Here is a 16,280-nt window from a genome sequence, read left to right as displayed (position 1 = left end):
AGTAGGCAGACTTCTTTGAGTATGAGGCCAATCTGATCTACATAGCAAGTTGCAGTCCAGCCAGAACTACATATAATGAAAACCTGCTTAGAAAAAAAATTAAAAAGCAGAAAGATTAAGGAGCTTTTCTCCAAAGATTTTCTACCTTAAACTCAAGTAGAATATCATTATGTTAAGAACTAAAATCAGGGTCTAAGATTTCTGTGAATCCATTCATGTTCATAGCAGCAGTAGCAAAAATGACTTGTCTGTGACAGATGAAAGGATAAACAAAAGGTGCTACATATAGCCAGTGAAGAAGTATCCAGCTGGCAGGAGGAAGCTCACAAGTTCTGGGTCAGTCTGCACTATTCTCAAAAAAAAAAAAAAAAAAGCAAACCTCATCAGTCACAGAAGGGCAAATATTGTATGATTCCGCTTATATTAGGCACTTAGACTAGTCAAATTCATAGATAGGAAAGAAAGTGTTTGTCAAAGTTAGTTCTTTAATGGATACTTGACTTTTACTTTTCCAAGATAAAAATAGTTTTGGATATGGCAGTAATGATGCACAATAATAAGTGCACTTAATACTATTTAGCTGTATAACAAAACATGGTTAAGATCAGATTGTTTCTTTAAAAGTATTTTATTTATTATGTATACAACATTCTGCTTCCATGTATATCTGCACACCAGAACAGGGCACCAGATCTCCTTATGGATGGTTATGAGCCACCATGTGGCTGCTGGGAATTGAACTCAGGACCTCTGGAAGAGCAGCCGGTGCTCTTAACCTCTGAGCCATCTCTCCAGCTCCCGATCAGGTGTGTTTTAAAATCTTGGAAAACAAATAGAATTGAGTACTATGCAGCATGTGCCTGGAGTCTCAGCTACTTGGGCAGATCACTTGAGTCCAACCAAGGAATAATAATGGGCAATCTGGGCAACATAGCCAGATCCTAAAGTTAAACAAAACCAAACAAATAGTGGTAGAAGATATAATATGAAAATTAGCAATGTTCAAAAGCACAAGAGCTACAGAAGAAAATTTATAGTTTGATGGACATCTTGTGTTTGACTTTTGATATAGGAATAGACAATATGTAGATCCTAACCAGATTTGGATGTAAACATTCCCTATGAAGCTTTGGTAAAATTTTAAAATTCCCAGTCCTCACCCCTGGATCATTTAAGTCCAGTCCAATAGGTCTGGGGGGAAGAATTGTTTTAGAAGCCCCAGAAGTGCAAACTACTTCTTCAGAACAAATCCAATTTTGCTTAGTGAAGGAAAGCAAGGAAGAAATACCTGAAAATATTTACAATGAGAATACTATACTTGGGCATCTCACTTCAGTTCCCACTAACACTACAAACAGGGATAGATAAAACAATTAAAAACAAAGGCACACAGGGTAGGTACAGACATAACCTAACTTCAATACTGCCACATTCTCTTCTTTGAAAAGCTGCATTGTAGTTATAAACGTTTACCTGTAGCTACCACTTAAGGATTTTCATTGCTTTATTCTGCTTTGGCTACTTTAAAGGAAGCTCAAATTTCGTCTCAAGATCATGTGAACAATATTTGAAGTATAAAAGAGTTTTGTTTTTAAGTACCGACTTAAAAACGGGGTGGTGTGTGTGTCTTATTTATAAGCAAAAGCAAGCAAACACAGACAAAAGTATTAAAACATAGCCTAGTGTGGTGGTATATACTATAATCTGCATCTGCAAACCCTTCAGAGGCTAGCTTGAACAGCACAGGAGTATCTCAAACAACAACAACAACAACAACAACAACAACAACAACAACAAACAAATCACAGAAAAAATGGGAAAAAAGAAAAGTCAATTCAATTTTAAGATGCGTGGCCCAGGACAATTCTTTGTCTAATGTGGCTGAGAACCCCCCCCCCCCAAAATTGTCCACTTCTGATTTAAACTAGTCAAGGTTCAACTTCTATCAAACACTACATAAACAAAGATGGGTACTTTAACTTTTGTATTGGAGACATACTCCACTAAGAAGTAGTCCAAGAGGGAGAGGCCATGTCAACTTTGAAACATTGTTTTTTAATAGTCTGAGGGAGGAAAATACAGCAATTTGCTTTTCATAGCCACTGACAGCATCTGTGGATTCATGAAGGCAAATATTGGAAGAAAAATTGATTCTGCACCAAACATGTACAGACTTTTAGAATTATTTTCTATGTAATACAACAACTATACAGCACTGACACTGTATAAAGCATTACATATAATCTACAAATAACCTAAAACATATTTGTGTGGGTTCTATTCAGACTGCTTGCATGTTGGTGGATTTTTGGAGACCAATCTTCTATGGAAACTGATTGGTGACTATATTATACTGACCCCCCAGCAGCCATTGAATGGTATCTGTAATTAGAATTTCAAAACAGAAATCACAAGTAATAGAAGTAAAATTTACCTCATTGTCCTGCTTCTCATCCCCAGACATATCATCATCTACATCACTACCTGTGCCTTCAATTGCAAGAATACCATTCCTGATGGAGGGAATCATATAGAGCTGCTGAATCACAGAATTCATGTAACAAGTAGCACCAGCATTTTTCAGCCCAACAAATCCTTTTGGTGGGCGGGGTCCAACAGGTGGCAGGTATTCCCACTCAGTAAGTGCTTCACAAGCTGAAAAATAGAGTTATATAGCATGATCATAAACCATTTTGTCCTTTTAAAGCTCTGTTAAGCTGACAAAACAGTAACACTACTACTTGCACAGCCACTGGGGAGGAAGGGCCTTCACTTGGCATTTCTCCACTAATATATGCATTTCAGACAGATAGCGACATGGATCACTGCATGCTCCTTCATCTACCAATCTAAAATCCTTCTTTTTTTTTTTTTTTGGTTGAGACAGGGTTTCTCTGTGGCTTTGGAGGCTGTCCTGGCACTCGCTCTGTAGACCAGGCTGGTCTCGAACTCACAGAGATCCACCTGCCTCTGCCTCCCGAGTGCTGGGACTAAAGGTGTGCTCCACCAACACCCGTTTATGTATTTTTGAGACACAGTCTCATATAGCTAAACTAGTTATTTTGAACTTAAGATTCTCCTGCTTTTACTACTAACCCAAAGTGATGGGATTACAAGTATGCACCACCATGCTTACTTTATTTAGTACTGGGGAATTAAAACCACTGCTTTTTACCAACTGAGCTACATTTCTTACTCCAACAAACTCCATTATTTTTAATCTTGTGTTGCTTCTATGGCAGTCTCTAATATAGTCACATAAGATGGCATACAAGTAACATTTCCTTGTTAAACTTGGTTTTAATCTGTACTATTTAGTCATTATTTACTTTTTGAAAAATATTTTTATTAATGTGTATGTTTGTATAAGTTTATACATGTGTGTGTATACATAAGTCAGAGGTTTTCGTAAAATCCTTGGAGTAGGAGTTACAGGTATTTGTAAGCCACCCAATGTGGATTCTGGGAACCAACTTGAGCTTTCCATAACACCAAGCATTCCTTAACCACTGAGCTATCTTTCCACCCCATTATTAACTTTTAGTTTATATATAACACATGGTAGCTTTCTCAGCTTTAATGAAATTTATTCATTCTTGTTTGTGTTTCAATAATCCCAAAAAGTCAGGGTTATGTCCTAGTCCCAACACTTGCAAATGTAGTTAAAACTAGCTCTACTTATATCCACACAGTGCTATTTTGAGGAGCAAGCCAGATGGCGGATGTAAAATTTTGTGAGATTGGTAGATCTACTTACTAACATTCTCATGTTTCTGTACTTAGTATAAAGCTGGAAACTATAAATATCATTTTCTAGGGGGACAGTAAAATGACAATATGCTGAAGTGAAAGGAGCACAGCAAATAAATGAATAGGCAAAACATTTTATGTGTTGGACAAGGAATAATGACAGCAATATTAAGTGGAACACAAAGTGAAGAATAAATATCAAGTGGCTGGAGAGATGGCTCAGCAGTTAAATAAACTGGCTGCTCTTCTAGAGGACCCAAACATACAGAGAAGATATGAATGATGATAATAATTATGGCTATCAAAAATACCAGGGGAACAGATGGGTAGAAATGTACTCTTTCAGTATATATTCTCTTTAGCACCTGTTTGATTTTATGTTTATTTTTAAGAGACAGAGCCTTAATATACAGTCCTGGGTGTTCTGTAATTTGCTATGCAGGTCACTATGGTCCTTTTGAATGACGTGTACCTCATAGTTTGAGCATTTGAACTTTGTCCCTAGTTTGGGGCACTATTTGAGTTAAGTTTAGGTGTGGCATTATTAGAGGAATATGCTGGGGCAGGCTCTGAGGCTTCAAAAGTTATGTACACTTCCCAGTTCATTCTGTTACCGCTTGCAGGTCCAGGATGTGAGCTCTTCTACTGTTCCCGCCTGCTGCCATGCTTTCTTGCTGAGAACATGACAGACTTTTATCCCTCTGAAAATGTTAGCTCAAACAAACTCTTCCTTCTATAAGTTGCCTTGTTCACTGTGTTTTACCACACTAATAGAAAAGTAACTAATATGGGCTGGAGAGATGGTTCAGTGGTTAAGAACACTGGCTGCTCTTCCAGAGATATGAGTTCAATTCCCAGCAACCACATGGTGGCTCACAACCAATGAGATCTGGTGCCCTCTTCTGTAGTGATATATTATTTATGATTTAATAAAGCTTGCCTGAAGACTCAGAAAGCAAAGTCAGCCACAAACTATAGAAGCCAGGCACACACCTGTAATTCCAGTACTCAGAATTAAGAGGTAGATGGATCTCTGTGAGTCCTAGGCCATCCAGATCTACACAAGAGTGTATTAGTCTAAAAGAGAATTATAGCTCACACCTTTAATCCCAGCCATCAGAGAAATATCTAAGACAGAAACAAGGTCTCAGTAGAGGCATTCCATTCAAGCCATGCTGAGGAGAGGTTACAGTCTGAAGCTTAGTGAGAACTTGTGGAAGACAGAATCAGCCCATTAAATCTGAGGTAGAGGTAAGAAGCTAGTGGCCAGCGGCTTTGCTTCTCTGATATTAACTTGCAGTTTGAACCTGAATATGAGTCTATGGGTCTTTTACTAATTCGTGTTATATATTGGCACCCAAAATGGGGCCTGAACTTGTGACTCTGAGATTAAGAGTCTCATGTTCTACTGATGAGTTTTTATTAACTCTGGTTATACTCTTCTGGCTTGCAGGCGTACATGAAGGCAGTAAACTATATTAATATAAATAAACAAATCTTTAAAAAGTAACTAATACAAACAGGTTGGCTTCAAACTCACAGCAACCCTTCCAGATACTAGGATTACAGCTGTGTATTGCCATAACCAATTTGTACTTAAATTTAACAGGCAAATGTATTACAAGAGGAAAACACCTCTTCATTAGGCTGTTTAACAGTCAAATTTCTATTCTAAAACACAATAAAATCATTTTACACTTTTCAAAGACTTATATAGAGCTGAGGAATGTATGTATGTATGTATGTATGTATGTATGTATGTATGTATGTATGTATGTATGTATGTATGTGAAGGAACATGCTTTTAACCCCAGCTCTTAGGAGGCAGAAGCAGGCAGATCTCTTATGTGTTTGCAACCAACCAGGGCTACATAGTGAGAGCCTTAAAAAAAGGAAAAAACCATGAATTCTGATGGGTGTGGTGGAACATACCTTTTATCCCAGTACTCAGAAGGCAGAGGCAGGTGGATCTCAATGAATTCAAGGCCAGTCTAGTCTATAAAGCAAGTTCCAGGACAGACAGGGCTACACAGAGAAACCCTGTCTTGAAAAACAAAAGAACAAAAACAAAATGTGAAATCACTTCTCTGAGGGCCTGAAAGGTTTTATGAGTCATGAGATTTAGGTTTTGGCTGCATTTATTGTGGCTACTTGACTCCAATGGAGATAGGTTTTATTTCAGATTTGAAAGATGACATTTACCAAATACTTGCACTTGTACTATCACTTATGCTCCCATATCTATCTAATTGTTAAAATCTTAGACTAGTTACTAACTAAAATATGAATTTAAAACAGAATCACCACAAGCTTATATTTTAAAGTACTTACTAGTAATTGCTGTACCAATGTAATACATTTCAGTCAAAGAATCTACTATCTGTTTGAGGTTCCTCACACAGCCAACAGCTAATGCTACAAGTAACTCAAAACCAGCATTAATCGTAGCTGGTGAACCACAGACAGGAATAGCCTGTTCAGCCGGGAGCTCTCCATTTCTCATATACTGCAGGTAAACATTGGATGCAGGAAAGATGAAGTCATCGATTAATTCCTAAACAATTGAGAGAAAGGATACAATTAACAATGACATATTCTGGAAAGGGAAAAAATGACTTTTTTTTTCTTTTGGTTTTTCAAGACAGGCTTTCTCAGTATAGCCCTGGCTATACTAGAACTCATTCTGTAGACCAGGCTGGCTTCAAATTCACAGAGCTCTGCCTGGCCAAAATTTATCTTTTAAGAAACTAATTGATTACTTCGGACTTCCTCATATCACAGAAAACTTATAGTGGGATGTCTAGTAAACATAGCCCACTTTAAAAAACTATTTGCTTACATACCACATTTTTTTCTTATTTACTTTTAGGTATTAAGACAGAACTGAGCCAGGCAGTGGTGGCACATGCATTTCGTTCCAGCGCTTGGGAGGAGGCAGAGGCAGGCAGATCTCTGTGAGTTCAAGACCAGCCTGGTCTACAAGAGCTAGTTCCAGGACAGCCTCCAAAGCCACAGAGAAGAACTTATATTTTATACTCACTCAGAATCTATGTAGCACTGGCTGAACTTGATCTCAAGAGATCCTAGTGCCAGATTCTATTTTACATTTACTTTAATTCGCTCTTAATTGCTGAGCCATCTCTCCAGCCCCAAAAGGTAGGTTTTATAAAAGGTCACACTAACACACCAAAGACTTATACTATCAATCAGATTCAATGACAACACTTGATATGTAGTTTAAAATCAAGAACACAGAACTTACTTTAATGAGATTAGCACCTCCCTTTTCACAACCAATATGAAACTTTTTCTCAGGAGTCTGAAAAGCCAGTAGCTCTTTTGTAACCCCAAGGTGTCCTTCCAAGATTGTCTCTTCAATACCTGTTTCACCTGTTCTTTTAACATCATCCTGCCAAAGGGAAAAAAATTAAACGACTAACTTATGAAATGGAGGAATCCAAATAAGAAAACAAGAAGAATGTGAGATTATTCTAAACCTTTCCATTCAAACAAATTAAATTATCTTGAAATGTCTTTACGGACTTAAAGAAATGCTAATTTTAAAGACTAAAATTTGTTGCAGTTTGGGTGTGAAATGTCCCCCTTAGGACTCTAAATTTTAAAACCTGGTCCATAGCTTTTAGTGCTGTTTGGGACACTTGAGAAACCTTCAGGATGTAGAATCCTGCTGGAGGAAATACATTAGTTACTAGAAGGAAGTGTTTATTGGCTTTGAATTTTGGCCTCTCTCTGGTTCTTCAGTTTCAATGATTAGTCAGCTGCTTCTGCTGCCGTATCTTTCCTGATGTGATGGACTCTTAAAACTCCTCCCTTCTCTTGTTCGGATATATTATAGCAACAGAAAAGTATAGATCTTCTGAGGAATAAATCTTTATACAAGTCTTCAAAAGACTTATGATCAAAATTAGTGTATTTACTTTGGGGGGTGGTGGTGGTGGTGGCGGCGGTGGTGGTGGTGGCGCACCAGCATTTTCTTTTCTTTCTTTCCTTTTTTTTTTTTTTCATTTATCGAAACAGGGTTTCTCTATGTAGCTCTGGACCCTGTCTTGGAACTTGCTCTGTAGACAAGGCTAGCCTCGAATTCACAGAGATCTGACTGCCTCTGCCTCTACCTGGGATTAAAGGCGAGTGCCACCACCACTTCCCAGCTGTATTCTAAATCCTAAACTCACATTTTCTGGAAGTAGTAATACATTCATTCTGTAAAGCACACCCCAACAACACAATCTATGTTCTTTGTTTCCCTTTAAGTTTGGAGTTTACTCACTTCACCAAAATGTTCTAAACTATGAACCATTAATGAAGCATAGTCAACAATGATATAAACAAACATAGTATTAACCGTGACTTACCCTAATTCTTTTAAGCCAATCAATTTCATTATTGAGAAGAACTTCAGCATTGGGTACATTAATGTTACTGTTGTAAGCATAATTAAGAAGGTGCCTTAAAAGAGTAAAGTAGTCGCCTGAATGTTTAGCCCTCTCTCTGGCTGTGCTCTGAAAATGATAAAATATAGTATGAATCAGTATGTATATGGTTGGATTTTTTTCCCCAAAACTGAGTTAACTTATATTTCATTGATTAAGTATAGATTACCCTAATTGACACAAGTTAATTTCACAAATTTCTGAATATCCTTATTGATGGAATTAGTTATGCTGTTAAACATATTTTTAAATGTCTTACCCCCAAAACAGTAAAGAGCAGAGTAATGAAGAAAAGTAGAGGCCTGTGTCCCATGCAACATCTGGTGCACATTAAGAAGAATTGCTCTTGTGCTACTTGACGAACAGTTCTGAAATGGAAATTGAAATTAAGAACATAAAGTAACATCTACTTAAGCAGTCATGCCTTCTAACCTTTCTCTAAACAGGGTACAAACTCTCACCTGGAAATTTGTTAGAAATGTCAATTTTCAGATTTGATGAGAAATGGTAGTAGACCTGGCCAAAAATGTGCTAACAAATCTTTCAAGTGATTTTGATATTCTCTAAGTACAAAGAACCACTATATACAATATGTCCTCTAAGGGAACTAATGACATTATGGGAATTTTATATAACTATTATGGATGAATCTTTCACCAAGGTTTATATACTACATAAACTTCATTATAATAAATGTTCCTAGGCACAGAGACATCTCTGAACCTCAATGAGTTTTGAGACAGAGTATGTGTTCAATATCCAGTTACAGCTGGGCAGTAGTGGCACATGCCTTTAATTCTAGCACTTGGGAGGCAGAGGCAGGCAGATCTCTATGAGGCCAGCCTGGTCTACAGAGCTAGTTCCAGGACAGCCAGGACTACATAGGAAACTGTCTTAGAAACCAAATAACCCAACAAAAAAACAGTTACAATTAAATCAATGACAATAAAACTTTCAGACTGAGGCCTAAATTTAAGATTTTTAAATTAGGGAATGGTCAAATGGTAAAATCTAGGCAAATGGTAGTAGGTACCTGAGAGATTTTCTCTATATTAAAGAATGGGAAAATTACATGACTTATAAATGAATGAATGAGCAAACTGGACATCTGAATCTCACAAGCATTCTAATCTTGGTGCAGATAACTTAAGAAAATAATGAAATGAAGTGCTTCCTACAGTACTTTGCCCCATTATCTCTAAGTTTCAGAAAGAGAGGGGTTAAATGGGGGCTGTGGATACAGTTCAATGGTAGACAATGCTTCCTTGTCACCCCCAAAACTCTGGGTTTCAACAATAGTACCACACAAATCTTGCCATCCACCTTACACAAATAAAAGTGAAGAGGGGCAAAATATTTTTAACTTAGTGGGAGTTCTATCAGGAGAAAAGCAGAAAACTTATTACACTAAATTCACTTTAGCCTAAACATGGAAAACTTGCTAATTGAAGGATTTTGGAAAGAAAATCAAGGGTACAAAAATCTGCAACCTCCAGGTTTGACCTCATTGAAAGTACTGACTTAACATCTTTCCTCCCTTCACCACAAGCACCCAAATGCATAATTATAAATGGAACTAGCATTCTAGTTTCATCCTATTTTCCTTTTCAATGTATAGAGTGGTTCAACTATGGTAAAGTTTTCTCAAAGAGACAGCAAGCTTTCCCTGTTCTGCATCTGTTTGGATCCCATGAAAGACTTCTTTTTTTTTTAAGACAAGGTTTCTCCATGCAGTCCTGAAACTCACTCTGTAAATAAGGCTGGCCTCAAACTTGCAGAGAACTGCCTGCCTGAGTACTGATTAAAGGCATTTGCCACCACTAGCAGGCTGAAAAAGTTTCTTAATTGGCCACACTAGCTGTGCTGAAAGAAATTCTCCCTTGATATTCCACTATATCACATTATTGTGTAGTTAGGAGTAGTAAGTTGAATGTGAGCCATTAACATATAACAGCAATACCAATTAGTTTTTTGAGACACAGCCTCACTATGTAGCTCTGGTTGTCCTGGAACTTGATATATAAAGCAACTCAAATGTATCCATGCCTCTGCCTCCAGAGTGCTAGGATTAAAGATGTGTGCCAACATGCCTGGATGAATTAGTTTTTTTAATTACCTTATATGTGAAGATCAGGCTAAGACTGATATAAATGGAAGGAAACCAATTTGAATGCCTTAAAGCTGAAATGATTTGTATAAAAAGCAACTTGAAACATCCCAAGAGTATTTGGCTTCAGTGATACCTTGTGCTAACACAAATTTGACTCTACTTACAAAAACAGAATAAAGTTTAAAATTAAAAAGAAACTTACTTGCTTTGACAGTGCAATAGTAAGTCAATAATGAATGTCTGCCAAGCTTTTTCTTTACTTAGTGCATCTAAGGCTGTTGGAATCAAGGCAAAACACAATGTCATCACTTCCAACGCTTCACAGCAAACCTGCTCATCTTCCAGGTCTGGCTCATTGCCTGCATTGGTCTGTAAAATTATAATTGGGAACAAATTAAAGAATCTTTTAAAGAAAAATAATATATAACATGAGAGCATAAAAAGGAAGACTCCTGGCTGGGGGCTTCAGAACAGAGAGAACAAGGGAACAACAAAAACAAATTTTGCTTAAAAAGTGCAATAAAGAAATCTAATTATTTGTAAATTAATTTAGAACATGCTTAAAATTCATCTACTCAGTTAAACTATATGGTCCTTCTCTTTACCCTCATCTCTTGAGGCCTTTTGTAACAGTTTGGAAACAACTATAATAGAAAATGAAGTCTAATATCATTATTTTGTTATGACCCAAAAGGCATATATTGAGCATGTATCATTAACCACTTTGTAGTAATAAGCTCCTAGAGACCTGAATTATGTAATTTGTTTTGTTTTGTTTTTCGAGGCAGCGTTTCTCTGTGGCTTTGGAGGCTGTCCCGGAACTAGCTCTTATATACCAGGTTTGTCTCGAACTCAAGAGATACGCTTGCCTCTGCCTCCCGAGTGCTGGGACTAAAGGCGTGTGCCACCATCGCCTGGCAATTATGTACCTTTGAACCAGCCATTCCTACCCCCATTAACCACGGTATGTTAAAACAGATCCACTATCTAGCTTTTTTATTGTGCTATTTTATTTAAAAAAAATCAATCTCCTTGGATAACTGCTCAGTATGGGCTTAAAATTTTTTTCTAATCCCAAATATGCTGATTTTATAGGCTTTCAATTATTTTGCTGAATGAATACTGAAGATTATATCAGACAAATAAGGGAACACAGAAATAGTAATAAGGACAATGAGTGTTTGATATAAAGGGAAGTTCTACTGAGCTAGGGAGTCCTTACTACAAGTTTTTCTTAAAAAACAAAACAAAACAAAAACTTTTTTTTCCCAGTAGTGTGGGCTGGGGAGTTGGCTCAACAGTTAAGAGCACTGTTGTACTTCTAGAGGAACCAGGTTCAATTTATAGCATTTACATGGTGGCTTTTAATTGTCAGTAACTCCAATGCCAGGGGATTCAACATCCTCTTCTGACCTCTGAGAGACCAGGCATTCATGGTACACATAGACACATGTAGGCAAAATACTCATACACATAAAACAGTAAAATAAAACTAAAAAACAAAACAAAAACCCTAAGAATGTAGAAGTATCCAAGGGGATAGGTATACGCGACAGAACCCTAATTTATATAGGACTTAAAGATTAAAAAAATCAAAAGGAATGAGAAAAAGAAAATTCTTTGAGATACCCTGACTTCAGTGCAAACAGAAAAATCTCCTTTTTAATTTTAAAGCAGCCTCACAGCAGGATTAAACTCTTTATTTTCAAAGTAAATCTTTATTCAACTATGCCTGCAAGTGACTGGACATTTAAAAATGAACATAGTAAAAGTGTAGTCATATGCATAATTCACTAACATTCACTTTAATATAAGGAATATATTTCTCTTACAATTCTTACCTTCTCATAAATTTTTGTGATTTCTTCATTTGGGCTGAATACCAGCTGCAATCCTCCACATCCTGATGTCCAAATAATTTTTTGTATCGCTCTAATTACACAAATATCAGGCATATATCTTGAGGCCTATAAAATAATGATTAATTAAAATTGTTGCTAAGGCTATTAGTATTGATCACCACAAAAATGACAACCATTGCACTCCCAGGTGTTTACCACAGGAGAAAAAAAGCAGTTTTATTCATATCTAAAAGGTAGGGAAAAAAAATCCACCAAGTATATTTTGCTGAATATATAAAAATTATGGCATATTCGTAATACGATATATAAATTTTTAAGTTTATTTTACATATAAAAGATGTATTTCTGACTATGCATATTGTGTGTATGTGTGTTTGTTTTGAGACAGTCTATATAGCTGACTGTCCCAGAAGTCACTACGTACACAAGGCTGGCCTAAAACTCAAGAGATCCACCTGCCTCTGCAGGACTAAAGGCATGTTATGTGCCACCACAACTGGCTTATAACGGGATTTTATTTAACAAAAAGGAATGAACTATGGAGCTGTAGAACATTAATAAGTCACAAAGCTATTATTAACTTGTATTTTAAATTTATTTCTTGTGACCTGATCTTGTTTGCCAGCCTTGTTATCCTTCTGCTTCAGCCTCCCAAGTATTGGGATTATAGGAACACAATCCAACTGAATAAAATTCAAGAAAATGAAAACTTTTAGTAGGGCATTGTGGTGCACACCTTTAATCTCCACACTCGGGAGGCAGAGGCAGGAGGATCTCTATGAATGAAGTCAGCCTGGTCTATAGAGTGAGTTCCAGGACGCCAGGACTGTTACACAGAGAAACCCTGTCTCAAAAAAAACAAAACAAAAACCCTCTTTTTTTTTTGGGAGGGGGGAAGTGAGGCAGGGTTTCTCTGAGGCTTTGGAAGTTGTCCTGGAACTAGCTTTTGTAGACCAGGCTGGTCTTGAGCTCAGAGATCCGCCTGCCTCTGGCTCCCAGTACTGGGACTAAAGGCGTGTGCCACCAACGCCCAGCCTCCAACCCTCTTTTATAGGGGAAAAAAATTACTGATTACTGGGACTAGAGTCTGGGAAGAAAGCAATGCAAAAAAACGCAAAAGAATTACAGAAATATTCTGTCTTAGGAATATTGGTGTGAAATCCTGGATTTGATCTTGAGTCCCAATAGTCCAAAAAAAATATTCAGTGTAATGTTTATATGTATGTAAAAATGTATTGAATGCACACTTTGAAAGAATGCTATTTATTATATAAAAAGCTAGTGAAAAATAATGTATAATATTAAGCTGACATTAGAAAAACATCTAGAATGAATCAGTAAAATGAGTGATTAGAGAGATGGCTCTGTGGTTAGGAGCACTGGCTGCTTTTCCAGATGATACAGTGTTCAATTTCCAGTATCCAAATGGCAGCTCATAACCATCTGTACTAGTAGTTCTAGGGAATCTAAATACTCTCCTTTTTGCCTCCAAGGGCATTAAGGCATCCAAGTTGTATACAGACAACATACAGGTGAAGCACACATAATAAAATAAAAATTAACAATTTTTGCAGTGATACTTATGACATGTAAACATTATATATGCCACTGTTACTATGCAAAATTATATATACTATAAAAATATGTACAATACATATTTATATCAATATAATTTCATGTAATAACACTTATGACATATACATGTATGTGTGTATGCATAGATACATACATACAAACATTCACACACACACTACTCTTAACAATACTAACCTCATCAGAAATCTGCTGAGCAAGACGAACAGATACATTTCTAAGCATGCATTCAGATGATGGGTTAGGAATGCTCTGAAGGGCACTTTGTAGCACCACTGCTTGATCATGAGTTACTTGGTTGACCTGAAAAAAAAATTAACGATTTTATTTGAGTATTCTGTATATAAGTTGACCCAAACATTTGTACTCTACTCATCAACATTCCCTGAAGATGTTTTCTTTCTGAATTCATACACAAAGCACTCTACCCTGCCACATGGCATCCAAGTAGCACCAATTTCTCTACAATCTCTTATTCTATATTAACCTTGTCTGTAAGAACAGATCAAGTCTAATTTCATCTAAAGATGCAGTAAATCATGACATAATTTTTACAAGTGTACCCTTTGGGCAGAGCCTGCTCATAATCTCCAGTTACCAAATTCTACTTTGAAAATGAGAAAAATTAGGACAAAAAAACAAAACAAAACAAAACACTAAAACATATAAAAGGTAGCAGTTTTTTACTTAACAGTATACTATGATTTTTAATCAAGGAGAAACAGATGAAGGGACTGAGCAATTCTTTTTTTGTTTGTTTGGTTCCTTTTTTTTTTTTTTTTTTTTCCTGAGACAGGGTTTCTCTGTGTAGTTTTGGAGCCTATCCTAGCACTCACTCTGGCGACCAGGCTGGCCTCAAACTCAGAGATCCGTCTGCCTCTGTCTCCCGAGTGCTGGGATTAAAGGCGTGCACCACCAATGCCCGGCCTGTCTTCTTATGTAAGTGTCTTAAGATATCCCTACATTTTTCAAATGCCCAAAGTATCTACATCTGGATAATGGCATATTATATAAGTATTATAGAAAAGGAAGCATGTTAGTGACTTTTGTGTGTATTGTATACTTCATTAAGTAATTATGTCATGGATTAAAGAATCTATTTTTATTCTAATGAGAGCTCTCCCTCATTGGGTGAGATACAGTGTCTCAATTAAAACCCAGGGTCTCTAAATTCTTGGCTTTCCTCCTTCCAAGTGCTGGAATTACAGGTAAGAATACCACACTTGACAAGAACCTGTCTTTCCTTTTAACCCATTAAGAATTACTTTGAAATAAATATACTATGTATGTACATATATATACATAATTTTAGTCATTTTTATCTTTTTAAAATGTTTTTTGTAGGGGCTGGAGAGATGGCTCAGAGGTTAAGAGCACTGACTGCTCTTCCAAAGGTCCCGAGTTCAATTCCCAGCAACCACATGGTGGCGCACAACCATCCTTTATGAGATCTGTTGCCCTCTTCTGGTGTGCAGATATACATGGAAGCAGAATGTTATATACATAATAAATAAATAAAATCTAAGAAAAAAATGTATTTTTTAAAAAAAGACTTATTTACTTATTTATATATTTATTGCGTATACAGTGTACTGTCTGCATATATGCCTGTAGGCCAGAAGAGTGCACCAGATCTCATTGTGGATGGTTGTGACCCATCATGTCGTTGTTGGGAATTAAACTCAGGACCTCTATAGCTCAGCCTTACCCGCTGAGCTATCTCTCCAGCACCTCTTTTTTTGTTGTTGTTTTGTTTATCTTTTATAGATACTATGTAGCCTAGTATGACCTTAAACTAGCCATTCTTTTGATTTAGCATTTTAAATGCTGAGATTACAATCTCCCACCACACCTGGCTGGCTTACAGAAAATTTCTGATATATGAAAGTGGTCAGAATAATACAATTATTTCCAAGGTGCTCATTATTCTGCTTAAACCATTGTCAATTACTTAATTACTCCGGTTGGGGATCTACCCTTGAGCAGCCCTCTCCAGACCCTGCCCAAAGAAAGCAGCTGTTATACCCCCAGAGGGTATTTAAGATCTGGCCCACAGACTTCCCCTTGGATCACCTAGGAATGCTTTGCTCAGATTAAAACCTGGACTTTAATTTGGCTGGAATGGCTTATTGTAACAGCAGAGTTACCCACTACTGGGAGACATTTTTACTTATCAATTCCCTCTCACTTTCCAATTCCATTGCTCCTTACTCTAGGATTACTGTTAGGCAAATCTTGGATATTATAAAACTTCATGTATAGCTGGGTGGTAGTGGCACACCACCTACACAGAGAGGTAAATGTCTGTGACTTCAAGAGCAGCCTAGCATACAGAGCACATTCCAGGGCAGCCAGGGCCACACAGAGAAGCCATGTCTTAAAACAAGACGGAAAAAAAAAAAAACCCTAAACAAATAAAAAACCAAACCAAACTTCATTTATAAATTACTTTGGAAACTGTTTCAAAATAAAAAGGTTTGCCAAGCGGTGGTGGCGCATGCCTTTAGTCTCAGC

At 36.9% G+C, this 16,280-nt stretch overlaps 1 protein-coding gene across 5 annotated transcripts in view; it reads right to left on the bottom strand.

Moving 5' to 3' along the window:
* The window catches only part of Usp9x (ubiquitin specific peptidase 9 X-linked), a 110,018-nt gene that overhangs the window by 22,743 nt on the left and 70,995 nt on the right, over positions 1–16,280 (bottom strand). For all 5 annotated transcript variants that reach the window (XM_027433145.2, XM_027433144.2, XM_027433147.2 and 2 more), the window contains 8 exons: positions 13,944–14,069; positions 12,153–12,278; positions 10,514–10,680; positions 8,461–8,569; positions 8,124–8,270; positions 7,013–7,159; positions 6,082–6,304; positions 2,435–2,655 (listed from right to left, as the gene is read on the bottom strand). In XM_027433145.2, coding sequence (XP_027288946.1) covers positions 2,435–2,655; positions 6,082–6,304; positions 7,013–7,159; positions 8,124–8,270; positions 8,461–8,569; positions 10,514–10,680; positions 12,153–12,278; positions 13,944–14,069 — 1,266 coding nt within the window. The remainder of the gene's footprint in view (positions 1–2,434; positions 2,656–6,081; positions 6,305–7,012; positions 7,160–8,123; positions 8,271–8,460; positions 8,570–10,513; positions 10,681–12,152; positions 12,279–13,943; positions 14,070–16,280) is intronic.

Source organism: Cricetulus griseus, chromosome X (assembly GCF_003668045.3).
Source record: "Cricetulus griseus strain 17A/GY chromosome X, alternate assembly CriGri-PICRH-1.0, whole genome shotgun sequence".
NCBI lineage: Eukaryota > Metazoa > Chordata > Mammalia > Rodentia > Cricetidae > Cricetulus > Cricetulus griseus.
This window is presented reverse-complemented; position numbering and strand designations above follow the sequence as displayed.